We start from the raw sequence: 27,844 nt of genomic DNA on the forward strand, positions 1-27,844 counted from the left end.
AATCTTCCTCTGATTGGTCACCTTAATTGCTCCTCCATACGGTCCTTTCTTCAACTAGATCTCCTCCTATTACCCATTTCTTCCTAGTTTTTGCATATTAGGGAAAGCAGCTGATTTTTTATTTTCTGTGATATTTCTCTGTGTACGCCGCATTACAAGTTCTGATCCCACTCTTGAAGGCCTCGGCACCGTCCTGGCCACCTGGCAGACTCTGATCCTGGCCTCTCTGTCTCCAGCACCGGCCTTGCCTCATGGCAGGCTCCGATCCTGGCCTCAGAGGCCCCATCACCGGCACTGCCTTAAGGCAAGCTCCTATCCTGGCCTCGCTGGCTCCACGTACAGCCTCACCGCATGGCAGGCTCCAATCCCAGCCTCACTGGCCCTGGCTCTGGCCTCACCCCTCGGCAGGTTCCGATCCCGGCCTCGGAAGCCCCAGCACCGGCCTTGCCTCACGGCAGGCTCTGATCCCAGCCTCGCTGGCCTCGGCACCAGCCTAACCCTTTGGCAGGCTCCTATTCTTTATTTTGAAACAGGGTCTCACTGAGTTGCAGAGGGCCTCACTAAGTAGCTGAGGCTGTCCGCAAACCACGATCCTCTAGTCTCACCCTCCTGAATGCTGGGATTACAAGTGTGTGCCACCACGCCCGGCTGGAGAATCTCTTGAACTTACCCTCTTCCTAATTCCAGCTCTAGTGACTATTATTTTAGTTCAGGCTGTCATCTTTTGCCTCAACTGTTCTTTCCATACAACATCAAAGGTAGGGGAAAGCGGGTTTATGTAGTCTCATGGGATTGAGTCAGAGCAGGATTTTATCTACCGCCCATTAGCTTCTTGCTATTAGAGAAGGAAACTTTCATTACCCTTCTGAAGATGAATTTCATCTTGTTCAGAAGGACAGTTTCATGTGGTTATTAGGATTCAAGTGTGATTTTTCTTTTAAGTTCTAAAACGATCTTGCTAAGCTTCTGAAGCTGGTCTCGCATTTGTGATCCACCTGCGTCAGCTTCCCAAGTATCCAGGATTACAGGTGTGTGCCATTACACCTGGCTAAGATTCAAGGACTTTAAAAAGCACTTGATAGCCTGGCGTGGTGGCGCACACTTGTAATCCCTGTGCTTGGGAGGCGGAGACAGGAGGATCATGCTGGTTTGGAGCCAGCCTCGCTGGCTTAAGAGACCCTGTTTCCAAATTAAAAAATATAAAAAATAGGTCTGGGAGTGTAGCCCAGTGGTACAAGGGCTTCCAGGAACCCAAGAACCACCAAAAAAATAAAATAAAAAATAAAATGCACTTGATATATGATAGGAACTCAATACATTTTAATTCCTTTTTATTCTCTTTTCCTCTGCCCATATTTCCACCTACTATTAAAGTAATTTTTTTGTTATATTGTAGTGCTGGAGATTGAATCCGGGGCCTTGCCCATGGTAGACAGGCACTCCACCACTGAACTATACCCAGGTCCTCTTTTTCTATTTTTAAAAAAATCTTGTTTATTTATTTGTTTATTTATTTATTTATTTATTTATTTATTTATTTGTGGTACTGGAGATGGAACCCAGGGGCATTCTACTTCCAAGCTACACTCCCATCCCTATTTTTTATTCTTTACTTTGAAACCAGGTTTTACTGAGTTGCAAAGGGCCTCACTAAAATAGCTGAGGCTGTCCTCGAACTGCGATCCTCTGGTCTCAGCCTCCCAAATGCTGGTTAAATTTTCTTTGAAAAAGTACCTTTAAAAAAGTAGGAAATGGCCGGGCGCGGTGGCGCATGCTTGTAATCCCTGCGCTTGGGAGGCTGAGACAGGAGGATCACACAGGTTCGAAGCCAGCCTCAGCTACTTAGTGAGGCTCTCAGCAACTTAGTGAGACCCTGTTTCAAAATAAAATATAAAGCCGGGCGTGGTGGCACATGCTTGTAATCCCAGCATTTGGGAGGCTGAGACCTGGAGGATCACGGTTCGCGGACAGCCTCAGCTACTTAGTGAGGCCCTCTGCAACTTGGTGAGACCCGGTTTCAAAATAAAGAGTAAAAAAATAGGGCAGGGGGTGTAGCTCGGAGGTCAAATGTCCCTGGGTTCCATCCCCAGACCCGCAAAAAAAAAAATCAAAATAAAATATAAAAAAGGTCTGGGAGTATAGCCCGGAGGGAGAAATCCTCTGGGTTCCACCCCCAGTACCACAAAAAAAAAGTAGGAAATGATTTGGGCATGGTGGTGGACACATGTAATCCACTTTGGGGGGGGGGTGGAGACAGGAGGATCACAGGTTCAAGGCCAGTCTTAGCAACTTAGTGAGAGACCCTGTTTCAAGTAAATAAAAAATAGGGCTGAGCTGGGTGTACCACGCCCGGCTCTTGTTTTATTTTTCTTTAGAAATACTACCACAAACTGGGCGTGGTGGCACACGCTTATAATAAGAACATTTGGGAGGCTGAGACAGGAGGATCTGGGTTTGTAGCCAGCCTCAGCTACTTAGCAGAGGCCCTTTGCAACTCAGTGAGACTCTGTTTCAAAATAAAGAATAAAAAATAGGGCTGAAGGTGTAGCTTGGAGGTAGAATGTCCCTGGGTTCAATCCCGAGCAGCACACACACACACACACACACACACACACACACACACACACACACACAGAAATACTACCATAGACTATGTGTATACATGTGAATGTATTACGTTTATTTTATTTATTTATTTATTTATTTATTTATTTTTATTTTTTTGGTGGTACTGGGGGTGGAACCCAGAAGCTTTCTACCTCTGGGCTATACTCCCAGACCTATTTTCTATTTTCTTTGGAAACAGGGTCTCACTAAGTTGCTGAGAGCCTCACTAAGTCTGAGTACTCTGTATTGGGAGGGAGGAAAATGGGCGCGGACCAAGAGCATGCGCACGTAAGTCATGATTTACCTTACGATGTAAGACTATAATGCACCCATAAAAGCACACACACACAAAATAAAGGCCAGCGTAGGCAATTTAGGCGGACCTTGTTTCAAAATAGACTTCTTTAACAAAGGGCTGGGGATATAGCTGAGTGGTAGAGTGCTTGGCAGAGCACGTTGGAGGCCCAGGTTCCATCCCCAGTACTGCAAGGGAAAAAAGGCTTAAGCTTGTCAGCAAGGACAAAGAGAAGGGAGAGAGGCAGATGAGGAGCAATTTGAACACGTTACTGAGAGATAAGCAGGTAAGAGCAGACCTTCCTACCAAGGGAGGTATTATGAGTAATGAGCACTTGAACTTCCAGTACCCAGGACAAGCTTGGCGCTTGAAGATAAATACTTTCCCCTGAAAGGCAAAGAGGAGACCCAGTGCTGAAAATAAGGGGAAATTTTATTTATTATTTATTTCTTTGTGCGGTACTGGGGATTAAACTCAGGGTAATTCTACCTCTGAGCTACACTCCCAGCCCTATTTTTTATTCTTTTTTTTTTGTGTGTGTGGAGCTGGGGGTGGAACCCAGGGGCATTCGACCTCCGAGCCACACCCCCAGCCCTATTTTTGATTCTTTATTTTGAAGCCAGGTCTCACTGAGTTGCAGAGGGCCTCACTAAGTAGCTGAGGCTGTCCGCGAACCCTGATCCTCTGGTCCCAGCCTCCCAAATGCTGGGATTACAAGCATGCCACTATGCCCGGCAGGAAAAATTTAAAAAACAATGAACAGAAAGGAATTGGCCTGACCTGGCTTGGTGGTGCACACTTGTAACCCCAGCATTTGGGAGGCTGAGAAGGAGGATGGTGGTTCGTGGACAGCCTCAGCTACTTAGTGGGGCCCTTTGCATCTCAGTGAGACCCAGTTTCAAAATAAAGAATAAAAAATAGGGATGGGGGTACAGCTTGGAGGTAGAATGCCCCTGGGTTCCAACCGCAGTACTGCAAAAAAAAAAAAAAAAAAAAAAAAAAAAGGAAGGAAGGAAGGAAGGAATTGGCCTGCGCGGGTCTCTTCCCTCCCTTGCTGGCTGCAGTAGGCTTACACTACTTGTCCTAGGAGACGAGGGTGAGAATAGTGTCTGGACTGAAGAACCATGGCAGGCCTGCGCTGCTGGGCAGCGGGCGGTGGGGCTCCCGGGACCCAGCAGGGAGCGCAGGGCAAGTCTGCAGCCGGAGTTGTTGCGTGGCTCTGTCCTCTCACCTCGCTCCCAAACCGAGCAGCGAGCCTAGCTTGCTTCCCGTGCAGGAGGCGTGAGGGGATGTCTCATGAAGAACGAATAGCCCCACAGAAAATGCATCCAGAGAGGAAACATGACAGGGGTCTTCTTTTTATTTATTTATTTATTTATTTATTTATTTATTGGCATTGGGGGTGGAACCCAGGGGCTTTTCTACTACCCCTGGGCTATACTCCCAGACCTGTTTTTTAAAAAATATTTATTTGGAAATAGGGTCTCACTGAGTATCTGAGAGCTGAGACTGGCTTTGAACCTTCACGATCCTCCTGTCTCAGCCTCCCAAGTGCTGGGATTACAAGCGTGCGCCACCACGCCCGGCTAGGGGTCTTCATTTCTGGAGAGCATTTGGACACTGTTTAACACAGTTTAGTGCCAGGTGTGGTGACATGCGCCTGGAATCCCAGGATTTGGGAGACCAAGACAGGAGGATTGCAGGTTAGAGGCCAGCTTTGGCAACTTAGCAAGACTGTCAACAACCTAAGGAGACCTCATTTCAAAAACAAATAATAAAAAGGGCTGGGGTGTAGCTTGGAGGTCGAATGCCCTTGGGCTTAATCTGCAGTACCACATACACACCAAGTTTAGAACGGGCATGCTCTTTGGCCTAATAATTGCTCTTCTAGGAACTTTATCAAAAGTAAAGGTCATAGCGGGGCGTGGTGGTGCACACTTGGGATCCCAGCACTTGGGAGGCGGAGAGAGGAGGATCGCGCAGGTTCGAAGCCAGCCTTAGGTACTTAGTGAGGCTCTCGGCAACTTGGTGAGACCCTGCTTCCAAATACAGTATAAAATAGGTCTGGGAGTATAGCCTGGAGGTAGAAACACTCCTGGGTTCCACCCTCAGTACCACACACAAAATAAATAAACAAATAAACAAATAAAATAAAGGTCATATATAATAATATTCATGGAAGCAGTGTTTATAATAGCACGAACGTGAAAACAACCTAAATGTTAATGAAAATGGAATTAATGAAATAAAATATGGCATAGCCTCACAACAGAATATCATACAATGATTTTATAAATGGGTAGGTCCTCGCCAAAGGTTCGAAGCCAGCCTCAGCTACTTAGTGAGGCTCTCAGCAACTTAGTGAGACCCAGCTGCCAAATAAAATAATAAAATAGGTCTAGGAGTAAGTATAGCCCGGAGGTAGAAAGCCCCTGGGTTCCACCCCCCAGTACCACCAAAAACAATCTAGAACCCAGAGCGTTATGTGTTGTATGCAAATGCTATATCACTGAGCTACATCCCAAACCCATGTTTTTTGTTTGTTTGGTGAGAGTCTGTTGTGAAACAAGATGTACAAGATATGTTAAAAATAAAGAATATAGGCCCGGCATGGTGGCGCACACTTGTAATCCTAGTACTTGAGAGGCTGAGACAGGAGGATCACAGGTTCACAGCCAGCCTCAGCAACTTAATGAGGCCGTCAGCAACCCAGTGAGACCCTATTTCCAAATAAGAATTGAAAAGTTGACATATATGTATATATATTTTTTTCTGCATTTTTGTGGTACTGAAAAATTTGAACCCAGAGGCATTCTATCTCTGAGCTACACCCCCAGTCTTATTTTATTTTATTTTGAAATAAATTGTGGAAAACCTCAATCAGTTGCTGAGCTGCCCTCCAAACCTGTGATCCCGCCGGGCGTGGTGGCGCACGCTTATAATCCCAGCATTCGGGAGGCTGAGACAGGAGGATCGCAGTTCGCGGACAGCCTCAGCTACTTAGTGAGGCCCTCTGCAACTCAGTGAGACCCTGTTTCAAAATAAAGAATAAAAAATGGGGCAGGGGGTGTAGCTCGGAGGTCGGGAACAACAGAAAAACATCACCTGGGCGTGGTGGCACATGATGGTAATCCCATTCCTTGGCAGGCTGAGAGGTGATCGCGGGTTTGAGAACAGCCTCAGCAAGAAGTGATACTCTCATCAACCAAGTGGGACCCTGTTTCAAAATCAAATAGGGCAAGCCGGGCGTGGTGGCGCACGCTTGTAATCCCCGCGCTTGGGAGGCAGAGACAGGAGGATCGCACGGGTTCGAAGACAGCCTCAGCTACTTAGTGAGGCTCTCAGCAACTTAGCGAGACCCTGTTTCCAAATGAAACATAAGAAAAAGGTCTGGGAGTATAGCCCGGAGGTAGAAATCCTCTGGGTTCCACCCCCAGTACCACCAAAAATTAAAAAAAAATCAAATAGGGCTGGGAGTAATCTCTGAGTTCGAATGAATGCCCCTGGGTAAAATTTCAATCCCCAGCGCCACAAAAAAAAAAAAAAAAAAAAAAAAGGAAAGGATGAAAAATCACATTGTGCCTATTTCCTTAGTGGCCAACACTGAAAGAATTGCTTTTCTGATCCTTCTCTGTCCGCGCTCCCTTCTCTTACTCTGCATTTCGTTAGCTTCTTTTATTTTCTAGGAACTCCTTCCTTTTTTGTCATCCATAACCTTTGTTCCTTCCTGTTTCTTTTTAAACAGAACTGTGTGTGACCTCCTTCCTCTTCTACTTAAAAAAAAAGCCATCCCACAGATGTCTAGAGCTAGAATACAAATGGATCTAATTTAAACAAAGAAAAGGGCCAGTTTAATTTTTTCTGTATCATTTTTTGACTACTCCGGTCAAACATGCTTACTTTAATAAAACTGTAGTAATACAGAAGTATATAATGAAATAAGGTATGGCGGGACATTGTTACTAAGAGTTTGGATTCTTCTAGACCCTTTTCTGTTCAGAGATGTGCTTCCATATCAGCACATGAACATTTAATCAGGTACATTCTGCTTCAGAGCTACATTCAGCTCTTTTTATTTATTTATTTATTTATTTATTTATTTATTTTTATGTTTTGTGGTACTGAGGGTGGAACCCAGGGGCTATCTACCTCTGGGCTATACTCCCAGTCCTATTTTATATTTTATTTGGAAACAGGGTCTCACTGAGTTGCTGAGAGCCTCACTAAGTAGCTGAGGCTGGCTTCGAACCTGTGCAATCCTCCTGTCTCAGCCTCCCAAGCGCGGGGATTACAAGCTTGTGCCACCACACCCGGCTTTTATTCTTTACTTTAAAACAGGGTTTATGCCGAACATGGTGGCGCACGCTTGTAATCCCAGTGCTTGGGAGGCTGAGACAGGAGGATCGCGCAGGTTCAAAGCCAGCCTCAGCTACTGAGTGTGGCTCTCAGCAACTTAGTGAGACCCTGTTTCCAAATAAATAGGTCTGAGAGTGTAGCTCAGAGGTAAAAAGCCCCTGGGTTACACTCCAGTACCACAAACAAACAAACAAACAAACAAACAAACAAACAAATAGGGTCTCACTGAGTTGCAGAGGGCCTAAGTACCTGAGGCTGGCCACGAACATCAATCCTCCTGTCTCAGCCTTCCAAGTACTGGGATTACAGGTGTGCTCACCATGCCTGGTTTGTTTGTTTGTTTATTTATTTATTTATTTATTGCAGTACTGGGGATGGAGCCCAGAGGCATTCTACCTCTGAGCTGTACCCCTAGCCCTATTTTTTTTAATCTTTATTTTAAGACAGGGTCTCACTGAGTTGCAAAGGGCCTCACTAAGTAGCTGAGGCTGTCCGCGAACCACAATTCATCTCTCTCAGCCTCCTGAGTACTGGGATTACAAACATGTGCCAGCACACCCGGCTTGTCTCAAATTTTTAAAAGTCTAGGAATGTAGTTCAATGATAGAGTAACCCTGGGTTCAAACCCAGTGTTAAAAAAAAGAAGGCACCCTGATTTCTACTTCATTAACAGGATGACAAAACGTTTTTCTTTTTTCCCCCAACACTAGGTGTTAACCTGGGATGATCTACCACCGAGCTCTATCCACGACCCTTCTAATAATTTTAATCGGAGACAGTCTCACGAAGCTTTCCCAGGCTGGCCTCAAACATTGACACCTATCTGCCTCGGCTTCCTGAGTCACTGGGTTTATAGGTGTAAACCAGCTAATAATTGTGCCCAGCTAATAAAATAGTTTTACACACCCTTCACTGCGTTAATAGCTAGATACATCAGTCTTTTAACTTTTCCCCAACATGATAAGCAAAAAACCATGATGTCATTATTTTATTTGTATTTAATTTGCAACTCTCAAATTTGTATGTTTTTCCATGGTACTGGGGATGGAACCCAGGGCCATTCTACCTCTGAGATCCACCCCCAGCCCTATTTTTTTTGTGTGTGTGGGTCTGGGGATGGAACCCAGGGGCATTTGACTGCCGAGCCTCAGCCCTATTTTTTATTCTTTCTTTTTGAAACAGGGTCTCACTGAGTTGCAGAGGGCCTCACTAAGTAGCTGAAGCTGCCCACGAACCGCGATCCTCCAGTCTCAACCTCCCAAATGCTGGGATTCCAAGCGTGCGCCACCACGCCCGGCTTCCCAGCCCTATTTTTTATTCTTTATTTTGAAACAGGTTCTCACTGAGTTGCAGAGGGCCTCGCTAAGTGGCGGAGGCTCTGTCCTAGCGATATCTTGCTCTTTCTCTGGCAGAAGAGGCTCAGGATAGCCAGTGAGAGGGACTGAGCGTTGTGCACAATTAGGTCCTTACTGAGAGCAGGCGAGTCATTTTTACTTTATAATTTTTTTGTAATTTTTTTGTGGGTCTGGGGATGGAACCCAGGGATATTCTACCTCCAAGCTACACCCCCTGCCCTATTTTTTATTCTTTATTTTGAAACAGGGTCTCACTGAGTTGCAAAGAACCTCACTAAGTAGCTGAGGCTGTCCACGAACGCCGAACCTCCAGTCTCAGCCTCCTGAATGCACGGATTACAAACGTGCGCCACCAAGCCCGGCTTGTAATCTGTTTTTTTTTTTTTTTAAGTACTAGGTTTTGAACCCAGGGATGTTCTACCTCTGAGCTACACCCCCAGCCCTTTTTTATTCTTTATTTGGCAAAAGTGTCTCGCTAAGTTGCAGAATACCTCACTAAGTTGATTGGCTGGCCTCAAAACTGCCAAAATCCTCCTGTCTCAGCCTCCCAAGTACTGGAATTACAAGCATGGGCCACCACACCTGGTTTGTAATCAGTATTTTACACGCCCCTTTTAGCTTACAGCTATTTAAGCTCAATGTGCCAAGTCAACTCTTTATTTTGTGTTTATAGGCCAGAGTCCCTGCAGGCAAATGTGCCAAACTGACTAGAATTATTCAAGAAAATTACAGAGCTAAATAGTAGCAGAAGTATACTTTGCCAGCTTCTCTCAGTAGGCTCCCACTGGAGTGCTACGTTGTGAATGACCAAAGTACGCTCTCCTCAGTGAAAGCTTAAAACCAGAGTGGATTGTTTCCCGCAGCGGTTTCATTCCAGGACTGCCTTCAAGAGAGGGATTTTATTTGTGTGTGTGTGTGTGTGTGTGTGTGTGTGTGTGTGTGTGTGTGTGTGTTACTAGGCATTGACCCCGGCTACACTCTCTGTCCTTTTATTTGTTGTTTGGAAACGGCCTTGCTAGGTTGCTAAGTCCCGCAGTGCGCTGAGGCTGTCCTCGTACCCTTAATCTTCCTGTCTCGGCCTCCCAAGTACTGAGATTACAGGTGTGTGGCGCCATGCCGACTTTCATTTTTGTATTCTTGTTATTAATCCCTTTCTTGGGGGGGTACTGGGGGTACTTGGAGGCATTCTACCTCCAAGATACACCCCCAACTCTATTTTTATTCTTCATTTTGGAACCAGGTCTCACTAAGCTGCAGAGGGCCTCGCTAAATTGCTAAAGCTGGCTGTGAACCTGCGATCCTCCTGTCTCAGCCTCCCAAGTACTGGAATTACAAGCATGCGCCACCATGCCCAGCTTATTCTTTACTTTGAAAACGGGTCTCACTGAGCTGCAAAGACCCTCACTAAGTAGATGAGGCTGACTGCGAACCCAGATCCTCCTGTCTCAGTCTCCCAAATGCTAGGATTACAAGCATGCACCACCATGCCCGGCTTAATTTTTTCTTTTTCTTTTTTCTTTCTTTTTTTTTTTTTTTTTGCAGCACTGGGGATTGAACCCAGGGACTTTCTATCTCTGAGCTATAACCTCAGTCCTATTTTTTTCTTTTCTTTTCTTTTCTTTTTTTTTTTTTTTTTGCAGTACTGGGGATGGAACCCAAGGGCATTCTACCTCTTAGTGACACTGCCAGCTCAATTTTTTTCCAGGGCTGGCGATGGAACCCAGGGGCATTCAACCTCCAAGCTACACTCCCAGCCCTATTTTTTCATTCTTTATTTTGAAACAGGGTCTCACTAGGTTGCAGAAAGCCTCACTAAATAGCTGAGGCTGTCCGTGAACTGCGATCCTTCTGTCTCAGCCTCCCAAATGCTGGGATTACAAGTGTGCGCCACCACACCCGGCTCCTATTTTTTATTCTTTATTTGGAAACAAGATCTCTATGAGTTGCAAAGGGTCTCACTAATTAGCTGAGGCTGGCCGTGAACCACCACCATCCTGTGTCAGCCTCCGGAATGCTGAGATTCTAAATATGTGCCACCACGCCCGGCGTCTTTTTTTGTTTTGAAACAGGGTCTAAGTTGTGGAGGGCCTGAGTAACTGAGGCCGGTCACAAACTTGTGTTCTTTCTGTCTCAGCCTCCCAAGGACTGGTAATACTAGCCTGCACCACCACGCCTAGCCTGAACATTTTTTTCTGTCTGAAAATGGAGATATATAAGCTGGGCGTGGTGACACACAGTCGTAATTCCAGTACTTGGGAAGCTGAAACAGGAGGATTGTAGATTTGGGTCCAGCTTCAGCAATTTAGTGAGGCCCTCTGAAACTTAGTAAGACTCTGTTTCAAACTAAAAAGTAAAAAACAGAGCTTCGGTGTAGCTTGAAGGTAGAATACCTCTAGGTTTAATCCTGAGTACTGCAAAAGAGGGGGGAAGATATGTTTTTAATGGTCACATGGTATTTACTGAATAGGTATTGGGCTGGGCTTTGGCTTGCAAATACCATAAAGCTGTTCTGACTCATCTAGCCATAAAAGAAATTATTGGTAGGCTATTAGATTGTTTACAGAGTCAATAGGAAAAAAATATGGTCAGCCAGGCTTGGAAAATTGGTAGGAACCTAATGAAACCAAATCAGACCAAGGTCCCATTCTGGAAGCAGTCTGTTAGGGACCTCTTCACAGGCTCAGGCTTTTCTTTCTTTTCTTTTTTTTTTTTGGTGGTACTAGGGGTGGAACCCAGGGGCTTTTTACCTCTGAGCTATACTCCCAGACCTTTTTTCTATTTTATTTGGAAACAGGGTCTCACTAAGTAGCCGAGGCTGGCTTTGAACCTGTGCGATCCTCCTGTCTCAGCCTCCCAAGCGCGGGGATTACAAGTGTGCGCCACCATGCCCGGCTAGGCTCAGGCTTTTCTAGGACTTTTGTCACTGCTGGTCTCTTGACTCTGCTGCCGATAGGCTCTGAGTATTTTGGATCTGTCCCTGTACATTTGGGTCACTTTCTCAGAAGTATCTGAAGCTGTTCTTGGGAGGCAGAGACAGGAGGGTCACAGGTTCGAAGCCAGCCTCGGCAACTTCCTGAGGCTCTCGGCAACCTAGTTGAGACCCTGTCTCAAAATAAAAATAGGGCTGGAGGGTATACCTTAGAGGCAGAATGCCCCTGGGTTCAATGCCCAGCACCAGGACAAAAAAGAGTGAGTTACTTTTCAACTAAGCTATGGGTTAAATATAAACTTGGCGCAGTAGTCTGTCTTAGATTCTAAGACTGATGGTTGGAATGTTTTGTCCATCATCAAAACAATCACACCTGAAGCCCAGAATAATGGCGTGTGCCTGGAATCCCGGCGCTTGGGAGACTGAAACAGGAGGATCACAGGTTTGTGACTGGTCTTAGCAACTTAGTGAGGCCATCTACAACTTAGCAAGACTCTGTTTCAACATAAAAATAGGGCTAGAAGGAGCTGGGCATGGTGGTGCACACTTGTAATCCCGGCATTTGGGAGGCTGAGACAGGAGATCGTGGTTCGTGGCCAGCCTCAGCTACTTAGGCCCTTTGCAACTCAGTGAGACCCTGTTTCAAAATAAAGAATAGGGTTGGGGTAGAGCTCAGGGTTAGAATGCCCCTGGGTTCAGTCCCCAGTACTACACACACATACACACACACACACACACACACACACACACACACACACAATTACCTCTGATTCAAGCTTGTCGAATACAATCTGTAGGTACATCAGGGGCTGCCCATAATGCTATAGCCAGCCTGCCTGCCGCCTGCCTGCCTTCCCCAGTACTGGGCACTGAGCGCAGGGTCTCATGCATACTAGGCAAGTGCTCTGGCATTGAACATTGCCAACAGTCCCAACTATAGCTTTCTTCATAAGGAAAAATCCATGTTATAATTTTCATTTTAATATAAAATAGCACCTCAAAGCACTGATATAAAATATTAAGCCAGAGCTGGGCATAGTGGCACACAACTGTAATCCTAGTACTTGGGAGGCTGAGACAGGAGGATTACAGCTTTTCAGCCAGCCTCAGCAACTTAGGCTTTCTGCAAATTAGTGAGACCCTGTTCCAAAATAAAAAAGGGCTGGGAGCCATGTGGTGGTACATTCTTGTAATTCCACTATTTGGGAGGCTGAGACAGGAGGACTACAGGTTCAAAGCCAGCCTCAACAATTTAGTGAGACCCTGTTTCCAAAAAGAGGACTGGGGGTGTACTTCCAAAGGTAGAAGGCCCCTGGGTTCCATCTTAAGTACCACCAAAAATAAGGGCTGGGAGTCTAGATCAAAGGTAGAATGCTCCTGGTTGCAACCCCCAGTGCCACACAAAAAAGTCTGAGGTAAGAAACAAGCAGTCTGATTGGAAAATTGGCCGGCGACCCTAACAGATACTTCACTAAAGAAAATATACAGATGATACCTAAGCAATGAAAAGATGCCCCACATCATATGTCACCAAGGAAATGCAAACGAAACCAAAAAGATGCCATGAACTCACCAATTTGAATGACCCATAGCTAGAGAAAATGACAACATCAAATGCTGGAGAGAATATGGAGTAACTGGAAAGCTTGTTCACTGCTGATGGGAATGCAAAATTATTCTTTTTTTTTTTTGCAGTACTGGGAATGGAATCTAGGGACATTCTACCTCTGAGCTACATCCCCAGCCCTATTTTTTATTCTTTATTTACTCTGTAATAATTATTTATTAACTGTGTAAATCCAAACAACTTAAGACACCACGAGTTGGCCCCAATCTAAAGTACGGGGGTAGGTGGTAACCAGATACCACTCTGGCGAGGGCTACTGGTAATGGAGGAGACTGTGTACATGGCAGTCAGGGGAGGTGCAGGAAACCTGTGTACCTCCTGCTCGATTTTGCCGTGAACCTACAATTCTTCGCAAATAATAAGTCAGTTGGTGTGGGGGACAATAACTACCAGGGCTTCGGGCGCTTTGGCCAAACCTCAGATGCAAGGTCTTCTTGGCCATTAGCCTGCGGTTTCATGTTGTGGGAACATTCATTGGCGCTCTGGGAGTTGCAACTCTCCATCAGTTTGGTGTGGCTGAACCAAGAAAAAAAGGCAGATGCAGATTTCTCCAGAAATTATGATTCCATGAATGATTTGGGAGATAAGGAATTTCTTCAGGTTGGGTTCCATCGAAGTTGTCACTGACTTGAGTTCCTGAGCTGTGAAACATGAATATGTGATACAAAGAATAGTTTCTCTGGTAAATAAACAATTAACAAATAAAAAATAAAATATAGCCGGGCGTGGTGGCGCACACTTGTAATCCCCGCACTTGGGAGGCAGAAACAGGAGGATCGTGCAGGTTCGAAGCCAGCCTCGCGCGCTGGCTTAGGAGACCCTGTTTCCAAATAAAAATGTAAAAATAGGTCTGGGAGTGTAGCCCGGAAGTGGAAGGGCTTCCATGGCGCGTACTTGTCATCCCCGTACTTGAGAGGCTGAGACAGGAGGATGGCAGATTTGAGGTCAGCCTCAGCGACTTAGTGACGAGACCCTGTTTCTAAATAAAAGATAAAATAGGGCTGAGTGCATGACCCAGAGGTAAAATCACCCTGGGTTCCATCCCCAGTTTAAAAAAAAAGTCTATTGAAGATAAAACTCAATGGTAAATCAGGCACAGTGGCACACACTTGCAATCCCAGTACTTGGGAGGCTGAGACAGGAAGATTGCAGGTTCAAGGTCAGCTTCAGCAATTTAGCCAGCACCTGTTTCAAAATAAGAAATAAAGCAGGGCTGGGGGTGTAGCTCAGGGGTAGAATGCCCCTGGGTTCAATCCCCAGCACCACAAAAGACAAAACACTTCAATGTAGAACACCGACATAGCATATGCCAGGCTCTAGGTTAGATCTCCAGCACCACAAAAAAGCCCATTAAAAATCCCTTTATTAGCCGGGCGTGGTGACACATGCTCGTAATCCCAGCATTCGGGAGGCTGAGACAGGAGGATCGCGGTTCACGGACAGCCTCAGCTACTCAGTGAGGCCCTCTACAATTTCGTGAGACCCTGTTTCAAAACAAAGAATAAAAAATAGGGCAGGAGGTGTAGCTCTTAGGTCCAATGCCCCTGGGTTCCATCCCCAGACACCCCCCCCAAAAAAAAAATTTCGCCAGGCGTGGTGGCGCACGCTTGTAATCCCAACATTTCGGAGGCTGAGACAGGAGGATCACGGTTCGGGGACGGCCGCAGCTACTACTTAGTGAGGCCTTTTGCAACTGAGTGAGATCGGTTTCAAAATATAGAATAAGCCGGGCGTGGTGGCGCACGCTTGTAATCCCCGCGCTTGGGAAGCGGAGACAGGAGGATCGCGCAGGTTCGAAGCCAGCCGCGCTGGCATAAGAGACCCTGTTTCAAAAATATAAAATAGGTCTGGGAGTGTAGCCCGGAGGTAGAAGGGCTTCCAGGAACCCCAGTACCACCAAAAAAAAAATAAAAATAAAAATAAAAAATATATAGAATAAAAAATAAGGCTGGGGGTGTAGCTCAGAGGTAGAATGCCCCTGGGTTCCATCCCAGGTACCGCAAAAAAAAAAAAAAAAATTCCTTTACTGATGTCAGAATAGACAGAAATATTCTTGTAACAGAACAGAAAGGTCTGCAAGTGCACGTGTGTACACTTTACAATTCACTATATACAGGGCAGCATTTCAAATCAATTGGAGAAATAAATATATGGTGCTAGCAAACTGAGTTAAGCATTTGAGTTGAAAATCTTTACATCCCAATGGAGTTAAAGCCCTATTATAAAAATAAAACAGTATACCAGAAAGATAGACAAGTGAGTAGGGTTTTTTTTGTTTTGTTTTTTTGCGGTAATGGGGATGGAACCCAGGGGCAATCTACCTCCGAGCTACACCCCCAGCCCTATTTTTTATTCTTTATTTTGAAACGGTCTCATGAAATTGCAAAGGGCCTCACTAAGTAGCTGAGGCTGTCAGTGAACCGTGATCCTCCTGTCTCAGCCTCCCAAATGCTGGGATTACAAGCGTGCGCCACCATGCCCAGCTCGATGAGTATTAATTAATAATAATACAACTTGAATTGGAGAAGGCCTTTCTAAACAGACGCCATAAAAGATCCTAAAATTGCTGGGCGTGGTGACACACACTTGTAATCCCAGTGCTTGGGAGGCTGAGACAGGAGGATCGCACAGGTTTTAAGCCAGCCTCAGCTACTTAGTGAGGCTCTCGGAAACTTACTGAGACCCTGTTTCCAAACAAAATATAAGAAAATAGGTCTGGGAGTATAGCCCGGAGGTAGAAAAGCCCCTGGGTTCCATCCCCAGTACCACCACAAAAAAATCCTATAATTTAATTCTAGAAACAGTTGCTCAGCCCTGATGGAAAGGTGTTTAGGAATACTTCTCATTCTCTGGAAAACTGTCCCCGCCTGTGCTCTTTGCCAAGGTGTTAATCTTTTTTCAGGCATTCTCCATATTACCCCAGCTTTGCCTGGTTTTACTTAATGGTTTTTGCAAACATTGCTCTTTTAAGTGAATCCTTTTGAGGCTCTCATTAGCTTCCTGCCTGAATTGGCTGTGCGAGCTTGGGGATTTCTGGGCATCCGCTTCCTTCATTTTCAAAGGAGGTCCACGCCCTGTTTATGTAGAAAGATGGTCAGGAGAGTGCTGTATACGTCAGGAGAGTGGTGCATATGTCAGGAGAGTGCTGTATACGACAGGAGAGTGGTGCAAACGTCACGAGAGTGGTGCATACGTCAGGAGTGCTGCATACGTCATGCGTGCTGTATACGTCAGGAGTGCTGTATACGTCAGGAGAGTGCTGCATATGTCAGGAGAGTGCTGCATATGTCAGGAGAGTGCTGTATACGTCAGGAGAGTGGTGCATATGTCAGGAGAGTGCTGTATACGACAGGAGAGTGGTGCATACGTCAGGAGAGTGCTGTATACGTCAGGAGAGTGGTGCAAACGTCACGAGAGTGGTGCATACGTCAGGAGTGCTGCATACGTCAGGCGTGCTGTATACGTCAGGAGTGCTGTATACGTCAGGAGAGTGCTGCATATGTCAGGAGAGTGCTGCATACGTAAGGTTTGTCCGGTCTGCAGTGCTAAGGAAATCTGAAACAGCTCTATTGCTCTCCTCAGACAACTTATTTGTAGCGGTGCTGTAACTAACCTATTAGTCATCAAAAATAAATGGCTGATAAAGCACATTACCTGTTCTTAATTTTGCCGTTCTGCCCTTTTCTGACCTTACTAATATGTCCTAATGGCGGCTTCTAATCTTTTAGGAATGGTCAGATGCAAAGAACAATTAGGCTTTCAAACCTACGCCTGCCTACTCCAGCTGTTGCATGTGGAATCTTTGTCTTTTGTTGATAGAACAACATTTTCCCGATGAAAGAAATTCGATCAGTATTTTGAAAACAGGTTAAGTAATAAGATTCATTTTCATTTGAAAAGCTTACATAATTTATTTTATTTGTTTAGTTTTGGGTACAAGGCCTTGAGCCTGGGCGCCATTCTACATCCAAGCTACCCTCTCAGCCCTATTTTATTTTATTTTATTGGTGGTACTGGGGTGGAGCCCAGGGGTTTTCTACCTCCGGGCTGTACTCCCAGACCTATTTTATACTTTATTATTTTTTAAATATTTTTTATTTTTTATTTTTTGGTGGTACTGGAGGTGGAACCCAGGGGTTTTCTACCTCCGGGCTATACTCCCAGACCTATTTTATAGTTTTATTTGGAAACAGGGTCTCACTAAGTTGCCGAGAGCTTCACTAAGTAGCTGAGGCTGGCACCATGCCTGGCAAGTTTACACAATTTAAAAGAAAGGAATGAAGCCAGGCGTGATGGCGCACGCTTGTAATCCCAGCATTCAGGAGGCTGAGACCGGAGCATGGCGGTTCGCCGACAGCCTCAGCTACTTAGTGAGGCCCTTTGCAACTCAGTGAGACCCCGTTTCAAAATAAAGAATACAAAATAGGGCAGGGGGTGTGGCTCAGAGGTTGAATGCCCCTGGGTTCCATCCCCAGACTCGCAAAAACAAAAAATAGGGTTAGGGGTATAGCTCAGAGGTAAAATACCCCTGGGCTTCATCCCTAGTACTGCAAAAAAAAAAAAAAAATAATATAATGTCTGCCGGGCGTGGTGGCGCACGCTTGTAATCCCCGCGCTTGGGAGGCGGAGACAGGAGGATCGCGCAGGTTCGAAGCCAGTCACGCGCGCTGGTTTAGGAGACCCTGTTTCAAAAATGAAAATGTAAAAAATAGGTCTGGGAGTGTAGCCCGGAGGTAGAAGGGCTTCCAGGAACCCCAGTACCACCAAATAATAATAATAATAATATAATGAAATAATTTAGACCTATAAAGAATATAGGGATTCCTATAGCATGGGTTGTGATTAACACTAAACATTTGAATAAGAGAGAACTTGCTGGCCCACATGTCACCTATCCTTGGTATTGTCAGATTTCAAAATGCTTGTCTACTTGATAGAGATAAATGATAGCCGGGCGGGCGGGGTGGCCGTGCTTGTAATCCCAGTACTTGGGAGGCTGAGACAGGAGGATCTGTGTTCTTTGGCCCTCCGCAACTTCGTGAGACCCTGTTTGGAAATAAAGAATAAAATCAGGCTGAGGATGTAGCTCAGAGGTAATAACCCCTGGGTTCAATCTTCAGTACCGAAAAAGAAAAAAATATTCAGATTGTGATTTTAATTTGCATAATTTTATTCATTAGCATAAATACCAAAATTTATCCAAATATATTTGTATAATTAAAATATACTCTGATCATTTATTAAGAATCCAGAAGCCTTCTTCATATCATGAGCACTAATTATTTGAGGGGAATTTTCAGACGGATTTTAAGCTTCTGTCAGGTGCGTGCGTGCGTGCGTGTGTGCGTGCGTGCGTGCGTGCGTGCGTGCGTGCGTTACTGGTGATTGAACCCAGGATATCCGTCTGTCTCTGCCTTCCACGTCCTGGGATTGCAGGCCGGCATCACCAGGCCTGGCTTGTGATCAGCCTTAAGACGTTGCTTCTCAGCAATGAGACTTTGTATGCGCGGTGTTTGGTACTCACTTCTGCAGTTTGTTTCCAAACTGGAGCTGATGATCTAGTCATGATACTGTTCTTTTCCTAGGATGGCATTAATGATGGCGATTCGCATCTGTGTTTAGGGAGCATCTAAAAGACTTTAATCATTAGAAGTGATTTCACTCAGTGTTGTTGAATGTTCTTGTTCTCGGAGTCACTCATTAGTAAGAGCTTTGGGCCAGATTTGACTCTTTGATATTTTGATTTGCCAAGGCCTACATTCTTTTTTTTCATAAACTATGAAACTGTTTATGCTCTTACTCCGTTTTCTGAGTCATTTTGCTAAAATGCAGTGGGGTTACAATAGATTGTATTTTAGTTTTTGTGCTGCTGGGGATGGAACCCAGGGGCATTCTACCTCGGAGCTCCACCCCCAGCCCCATTTTTTTTATTCTTTATTTTGAACCAAGTCTCACTAAGTTGCAGGATTGAGGGGCGTACTTAAGTAGCTGAGGCTGCCTGCGAACCCGGATCCTCCTGTCCCGGCCTCCCAAGTACTGGGATTTATAAGCATGCGCCACTACGCCCTTTCTCTTCATAGCCTTGTACTGCTCCCTAGACACCCCCTCCCTCACATGTGCCTTAAACAGCCCCTCGGGAATTCTCCACAGAGCTTATCCTAGTGCCTTCCTTCCAGCTAGCTTTTGTTCACAATGACTTGTCCTTCCTGCCCGCTCTGGGCTTTTCATTCTCCTGTAGTAACTAGCCTCGCAGGGTATGGGAATGCATAATTCCATCAGCCCCGCACTGGAAAGAAGATTTGTTGTATTGCACAATAGGAGGATTATGGGGGAAATACTGTGTGTTTCAAAGAAATCTAGATGAAAGGATTTTGAATGTCCTCAGCACACACAGAAATGATAAATGAGCCAGGTGTGGCGGCACACTCCTGTAATCCCAGTACTTGGAGGCTGAGACAGAAGGATCACGGGTCCGCTGCCAGCTTCGGTATTTTAGCAATACTCGCAGCAACCTAGCGAGAACCTGATTCCAAGTCAAAAATAAAAAGGGCTGGGAGTGTTGCTTGGAGGTAGAATGCCTCTGGGTTCAGTCCCCAGTAACACACACACACACACACACACACTACTGTGGTGGTATATCTCAGTGGTAGCATGCCCCTGGATTCAATCGCCAGTACCACAAAAATAAATTAAAAAGCAAAGCAGAAGCCGGGGTGATGGCGCACGCTTGTAATCCCAGCATTCGGGAGGCTGAGACCGGAGGATCGCGGTTCCCGGACAGCCTCACCTACTCAGTGAGGCCCTCTGCAACTCAGTGAGACCCTGCTTCGAAATAAAGAATAAAAAATAGGGCAGGGGGTGTAGCTTGGCGGTCGAATGCCTCTGGGTTCCATCCCCAGACCTGAAAAAAAAAAAAAAAAGCAGAAAGCCAGGTGTGGTGGTATAAACCTGCAATCTTAGTACTGAGGCTGAGATAGGAGGATCCCAGATTCAGGGTCAGCAAAAGCAACTTAGTGAGGTCCTTCAGTAAGTTGGTGAAACCCTGTTTCAAAATTAAAAATAAAAAAGTAGGAGCTGGGTGTGGTGGCGCACACTTTTAATCCCAATATTTGGGAGGCTGAGACAGTGTGACGCTTTGAGATGTTGTGGGGTATTTTTCCTTAGCTAGTTTAAGAAAAATAACCAGAACTATATTGTTGCGAGCATAAGCGATTTAATTATTACAAAGGTAGGAGGGAAAGGACAGTAAAGCGCTGCGCCAGAGAGGATGCAGCGGAGGCCTTGAAAGTAAGACACTGAGGTTTTGAACATAGCAGTTTTCAGAAGGATTCACGATCTCATTCTTCCCATCCTGCTTAGCTAGGGGTCTCTTTATCTCCCCCGACCCAACGCAGGCGCAGGCCCACCAATTATCTCCGTGGCGCAAGCCTTTCTTGTTAGATTTATGACCAAGATGTGTTGCTTGGTTAACGAGGTCAGGGGTTACGTGGTGTGCCCGCTGTGGAGAAGGCCTGTACCATCATCCCACGTCCTTGGGGAGTTTTTAGCCTTTTTCTATCTCTGTCTGCTAGAAATTTATTTATTATGGTGAAAACTTGTCTTTAAAGTATGCAGGCTTTGGGCTATAATTCTTTTGTGTACTTGGTAATTAATATAGGGTTCTCTTAATCCTAACCTAAACTACTGTGAGAATTGTGTTTAACATTCCATGTTTAAAAGGGCTAACAGGTGCCGGGCGTGGTGGCGCACGCTTGTCATCCCCGCGCTTGGGAGGCTGAGACTGGAGGATCGCATGGGTTCGAAGCCAGCCTCAGCTACTTAGTGAGGCTCTCGGCAACTTAGTGAGACCCTGTTTCCAAATAAAATATAAAAAAAGGTCTGGGAGTATAGCCCGGAGGTAGAAAGCCTCTGGGTTCCACCCCCAGTACCAACAAAAAAATAAAAAAAATGGCTAACAGCTAACTTTTAGTTGACTGAGGTCAATATTGGCTACAACTCTTGGTTGACAGCTTAGAGGCAAAGAAAAGTATTTTATTGTTTTGCCTAAGTATGAAAGCTTATTCTTATTAGCAATTAATACAGCTCTTATTTTTATTAATTAATAAACTAATTAATTAATTAATTAATTTTGTGGGTCTGGGGATGGAACCCAGGGGCATTCTACCTCTGAGCTACAGCCCCTGCCTTATCTTTTATTCTTTATTTTGAAACCAGGTCTCACTGAGTTGCAGAGTCTCACTAAGTAGCTGAGGCTGTCTGCAAACCACAATCCTCCGGTCTCAGCCTCCCTAATGCTGGGATTACAAGCTTGTGCCACCACACCCAGCTAATACAGCTCTTATTAACAATCAATACAGGCTCACTTCCCATCAACAGGAAGATCTCAGTTCGTGGACAGCCTCAGCTACTTAGTGAGGTTCTTTGCAACTCAGTGAGACCCTGTTTCAAAATAAAGAATAAAAAATAGGGCTGGGATGTAGCTTGGATGTAGAATGCCCCTGAGTTCCATCCCTAGTACTGCAAAAACAAAAGAAAATAAAACAAAGTAAGGCTGAAGGTCTGGCTCAGAAGTAGAATACTTCAGGGTTCAACCTCCAGTACAAAAATAAAAAAAATAACACCGGGCGTGGTGGCGCACACTTGTAATCCCAGCGCTTGGGAGGCTGAGACAGGAGGATCGCACAGGTTCGAAGCCAGCCTCAGCTACTTAGTGAGGCTCTTAGCAACTTAGTAGTGAGGTCCTGTTTCTAAATAAAGTATAAAATAGGTCTGGGAGTATAGCTCAGAGGTAGAAAAGACCCTGGGTTCCACCCCCAGTACCACCAAATAAATAAAATAATTAAAATAAATTAAAAATACAAAAAGGTTAGATTAGAGGAGAGACCTGAAGAAAATTAGGAAATCAGCCAAGCAGATCTCTTCCAGGAGAAAGCCCTGGGCCAAAGGAATAGCTAAAGCAAAGGCCACGAGGTGGGAGACATCCTGGCATGGGGCACAGCCATGGGGACAGGGTGACTGGAAGAGAGAAAGGTTTGCCAAATGGAGAGGAGGTCAGAGAGGTCAGTTAGAGATGGACAGGTATGGAAAATCACGTAGGACTTCATTGCCTGTTCAAAAGGAATTTGGGAAGTCTGGGTTCATCATTCTCTTTAATATATATATATATATATATATATATATATATATTTTTTTTTTTTTTTTTTTTTTGCAGTACTGGGGATGGAACCCAGGGGCATTTTGCCTCTGAGCTACACCCCCAGCCCTATTTTTTATTCTTTATTTTGAAAGAGTCTCATTGAGTTGCAAAGGGCCTCAGTATGTAGCAGCTGAGGCTGGTCGCAAACCGCGGTCCTCCTGTCTCTGCCTCCCGAATGCTGGGATTGCAAGTGTGTGCCACCACGCCTGGCTCCTTCCAATATTAGTTGAGACTAGGTATGAGAAAATGGAAAGTTCTCCTTGCAGGTGAATTACTTTTATTTGAGTATATTACATTTTTGTGTTTAGTTAGCTCAGCCTTGGAAACAACGTTCCTTTACCTTATTAATGTTGAAAAAAATGGCCAGGCATGATGGCACGCGCCAGTCATCCCAGCGCTTTGAAGACTGAGACAAGAGGATCACCAGTTTGAGGCCAGCCTCGGCAACCTAGTGAGACCTGAAAGGTTGAAAACAGAGTTCAGGAGTTTAGGAGGGAGGTAAAAACACCAAATGGGTTATCAGAGACCACTGCTTTATTCGGCCCCAACCCCGGTACCCTCCGGGGAGTCAGCGGCCATGGGGGAAGGGACCTACAGACCACACGTCTGGAGAGTTGCACATAGACCTGATCGGCTGGCCGGCTGAGTCACGTGGCAGATCGGAGTCACCGCTGTTTTATAGGCATGCCGATTCTCTCGCGGCATCTGTAGTCTCGCGATGTTTGGAGTCTCGAGGCACCTGGAGTCTCGCGATATCTCCACTTCTGGCTTCCGGGGTTCTGTCTCCTGTTTCCATTGCTGAGATCATGTAGGGGAGGGGAGGGACCCGACTTATCAAAACCTGGTTTCAAAATAAAAAAGAGTTGGGGGCGAAGGTCAGAGGTAGAATGCCTCTGCGTTCAATCTCGAGTACCCAAACCCAAAAGATGAAGAAAATGTTTTCCTAAGCAAGTAGAAAATAGTGTTGACTGTATTTTTTTTTACTGACCGTATTTTATTACTAGCACATTTCCAATTGGGGAGGTAAGGGAAGTTGAGCAAATATTGTCCTGTTGCTGAAATTAATGTGTTTATTGTTTCTGCCAGGAATGTAAAGAAGCAATCAAAATGGAGCCAGGTATGGGCGTGAATTCTGTTACCATCTCTGTTGAAGGGATGACATGCAATTCCTGTGTTTGGACCATTGAACAGCAGATTGGAAAAGTGAAAGGTGTACATCACATTAAAGTAAGTTTCTCCTAGCTTGGTGGGGTGGCACACAGCTATGGTCCCCCACAAATAAGATAGGGGTGGGGATGGAGCTCAGAGGCATAATCCTTCTGGATTCGATCCCCAGTAACACCCCCCCCCACACACACACACAAATAAATATGTTTACTCTTGCCAGGCATGGTGGTGCATGCCTTCTCTTCTGCTACTCCGGAGGCTGAAGCAGGAGGATGGCAAGCTTGAGGCTAGCCTCAGATACTTAGCGAGATTCTTTCTCAAAATGAGATAAAAAGGACTGGGGATGTTGCTCAGTGGCACAGCACTACTTCCTTTAATCTCTAGTACCAATAAAAAAAGGTAAATTAAACCGGGCATGGTGGCACACCCTTGTAATCCCCGCACTTGGGAGGCTGAGACAGGAGGATCGCGCAGGTTCGAAGCCAGCCTCAGCTACTTAGTGAGGCTCTCAGCAACTTAGTGAGACCCTGTTTCCAAATAAACTATAAAATAGGTCTGGGAGTATAGCCCAGGGGTAGAAAGCCTCTGGGGTCCACCCCCAGTACCACACATACACAAAAAGGTAAATTATTCTTGGGAAATTAGTGAAGTCATTTGCTGTTGATTAGAATTCGGTTAGGAAATTACTTTTTATTTTTTATTTTTTATTTTTTTATTTTTTTTGTGGTACTAGGGGTGGAACCCAGAGGCTTTCTACCTCCGGGCTATACTCCCAGACCTTTTTTATATTTTATTTTGAAACAGGGTCTCACTAAGTTGCTGAGAGCCTCACTAAGTAGCTGAGGCTGGCTTTGAACCTGTGGGATCCTCCTGTCTCAGCCTCCCAAGCTCGGGGATTACAAGCGTGCGCCACCATGCCCGGCAAGGAAATTACTTTTAACACTGAGATAGAAGCACAGACACATTTGACATAAAAAAACTATTGCACTTCTAAGCCTGACTCTAAATAACTTTTCTTTTTTTCCTGTTAATTCTTCCTTTAGTGTGTGTGTGGTACTGGGAATGGAGCCCAGGGGCATTCTAACTCCCAGCTACACCCCCAGCCCTATTTTATTATTCTTTATTTTATTCATTTTATTATTATTATTAATTTGCAGTACTGGGGTTCCTGGAAGCCCTTCTACCTCTGGGCTACACTCCCAGACCAATTTTTTTTTTGAAACAGGGTCTCTTAAGCCAGCGCGCGGGGCTGGCTTCGAACCTGCGTGATCCTCCTGTCTCAGCCTCCCAAGCGCGGGGATTACAAGCGTGTGCCACCAAGCCCGGCATTATTATTCTTTATTTTGAAACAAGGTCTCATTAAGTTGCAGAAGGCCTCACTAAGTAGCTGAGGCTGTTCCTGAACCGTTATTCTCGTTATTCTCCCGTCTCAGCCTCCCAAGTTTTGAGATTACAAGCATGTGCCACCACACCAGGCACTTGTAGTTATCTTAAGAATCTTCTTTTTGTGTGTGGTACTGGGAATTGGACCCATGGAATTCTACCTCCAAGCTACACTCTCAGTCCTACTTTTTATTCTTTTTTTATTTTATTTTATTATTATTATTTTTTTTGGCGGGTCTGGGGATGGAACCCAGAGGCATTTGACCTTCGAGCTACACCCCCTGACCAATTTTTTTTTATTCTTTATTTGGAAACAGGGTCTCACTGAGTTGCAGAGGGCCTCACTACTTAAGTAGCTGAGGCTGTCTGCCAACCGCGATCCTCCGGTCTCAGCCTCCCAAATGCTGGGATTACAAGCGCGCGCCACCACGTCCGGCTTATTCTTTATTTTGAAACATGGTCTCACTAAGTTACAACGGGCCTCTCTAAGTTGCTGAGGTTGGCCATAAACCTGTGATCCTCCTGTCTCAGCCTCCCAAGTACTGGGATTACAGGCATATACCACTATACCTGGTTTCTTATTTCTACTTATTTCTTTTTAAATTTTTATCGGTGCTGGGAATGGAACCTGGGGTCTCTTCTACCTCCAGGCTATACTCCCAGACCTATTTTATATTTTATTTGGAAACAGGGTCTCACTAAGTTGCTGAGAACCTCACTAAGTAGCTGAGATTGGCGCGATCCTCCTGTCTCAGCTCACAAGCGCGCGCCACCACGCCCGGCTATTGGTTCGTTGTAATCGGACAGGATACTGAGATTCATAGTGATACATTGACACGTGCATATAACGCCACTCGGCCTTTTTCCTTCCCCATACTTCCTCTTTGGTCCCCTCTTCTTGCCCATCCCCCTACACTTCTCTCCTGACGTCTCTCCTCACTTTTGTGAGGTCCCTTTTCCTACCCATTTCCCCCCTGGCTTCCCCATGTGAAAGCACGTGAGCCTTGATGTTCTCAGTGTGGCCGACTTCACTTAGCATGCGGTTTTCTACTCCCACCCATTTTCCTGCAAATGCCAGGATCCCCTGCATTTTCACGTCTATACAAAGCCGCACTGCTGGTCTACCACAGTTCCTTTCGGCATTCATCAGGGACACCCAGGCGAGTCCCGGAGTCTGGCTCCTGTGAATTGTGCTGCTGTGAACCTGGGTCTGCACGTCTTACTACGGTGTTCTGACTGCAAATTCTTTTGGAAAGATACTGAGGAGTGTGACAGCTCATTCAAATGATGGTTCCATTCCCAGTCCTTGAGGAAACTCCACACTGATCTCCATATAGTAGCTGGACCAGTTTACAGTCCCCACAGTATATATGTTCATTTCCCCCATACTTTCACGGTATTTATTAATATTTGTATGGCACTGGGGATGAAACCCATGGGCATTTTACCTCCAAGCTATGCCCTCAGCCCGATTTTTTCTTTTCTTTCTTTCCTTCCTTTCTTCTTTCTTTCTTTCCTTCCTTCCTTCCTTTCTTTGCTTTTTTGGTGGTATTAGGGATGGAACCCAGGGGCCCTCTACCTCTGGGTTACACTCCCAGATCTATTTTATATTTTATTTGGAAACAGGGTCTCTTAAGCCAGCTGAGGCTGGCTTTGAACCTGCCCGATCCTCCTGTCTCAGCCTCCCAAGTGCGGGGATTACAAGCATGCGCCACCACGCCCGGCTTCCTTCTTCCTTCCTTCCTTCCTTCCTTCCTCTCTTTCTTTCTTTCTTTCTTTCTTTCTGTCTGGGGATGGAACCCAGGGGTATTCGACCTCCAAGCTAAACCCCCTGCGCTATTTTTTTTTTTTTTTTTTTTTTGCGGTCTGGGGATGGAACCCAGAGGCATTTGACCTCCAAGCTACACCCCCTGCCCTAATTTTTTTTTTTTTTTTGCGGGTCTGGGGATGGAACCCAGAGGCATTTGACCTCCGAGCTATACCCCCTGCTCAATTTTTTAATCTTTATTTTGAAACTGGGTCTCACTGAGTGGTGGAGGGCCTCACTAAGTAGCTGAGGCTGTTCTGTTCGCTAACCCAGATCCTCCTGTCTTAGCCTCCCAAATGCTGGGATTACAAGCGTGTGTGCCACCACGCCCAGCTATTTTTTTTAAACAAGGTCTCAAGCTGGGCGTGGTGGTACATGCTTGTAATCCCTGCTCTTGGGAGGCTGAGACAGGAGGATCACGCAGGTTCAAAGCCAGCCTCAGCTGGTTTAAGAGTCCTTGTTTCCAAATAAAATATAAAATAGGTCTGGGAGTATAGCCCAGAGGCAGAATGCCCCTGGGTTCCATCCTCAGTACCACACACACACACAAAAAGATGAAACAGGGTCTCACTGAGTTGCAAAGGGCATAAGTAGCTGAGGCTGTCCAAGAACCGCGATCCTCCAGTCTCAGCCCAAATTCCAGGATTATAAGTGTGTACCATCACGTTCGGCTTTATTCTTTATTTTGAAAGAGTCTCACTAAGTTGCTGTGGCCTAAGTAGCTGAGGCTAGCCTCAAACCTGGATCCTGCGCCAGGCGTGGTGGCGCACGCTTGTTATCCCCGTGCTTGGGAGGCAGAGACAGGAGGATCTCACAGGTTTGAAGCCAGCCATGCTGGCTTAAGAGACCCTGTTTCCAAAAATAAAATAGTTGGTCTGGGAGTATAGCCCGGAGGTAGAAGGGCTTCCAGGAACCCCAGTACCACACACACACAAAACCCTGGATCCTCCTGTCTCAGCCTCCCAAGTTCTGGGATTACAAACGTGTATCACCACACCTGTCTATTATTTGTATTCTTAATGGTTTCCATTTTAACTGGATTGAGATGAGATCTCAATGTAGCTTTGATTTGTATTTCTCTGATGGCTAAAGGATGTTGAACTTTTTTCATATATTTGTTGG

At 45.5% G+C, this 27,844-nt stretch overlaps 1 protein-coding gene across 1 annotated transcript in view; it reads left to right on the forward strand.

Annotated features, from left to right (window-relative positions):
* Positions 1–23,457: 23,457 nt before the first annotated feature.
* ATP7A (ATPase copper transporting alpha) overlaps positions 23,458–27,844 on the forward strand; it is a gene marked incomplete at its 3' end in the record, with an annotated part of 79,217 nt that continues 74,830 nt past the window's right edge. Inside the window, exon 1 of the mRNA XM_080719356.1 lies at positions 23,458–23,592. Within this exon, the coding sequence (XP_080575482.1) occupies positions 23,473–23,592 (120 nt within the window). The 5' untranslated portion in view covers positions 23,458–23,472. The remainder of the gene's footprint in view (positions 23,593–27,844) is intronic.

Source organism: Muscardinus avellanarius (assembly GCF_963383645.1).
Source record: "Muscardinus avellanarius genome assembly, chromosome: X".
In the NCBI taxonomy this organism is placed as follows: Eukaryota; Metazoa; Chordata; class Mammalia; order Rodentia; family Gliridae; genus Muscardinus; species Muscardinus avellanarius.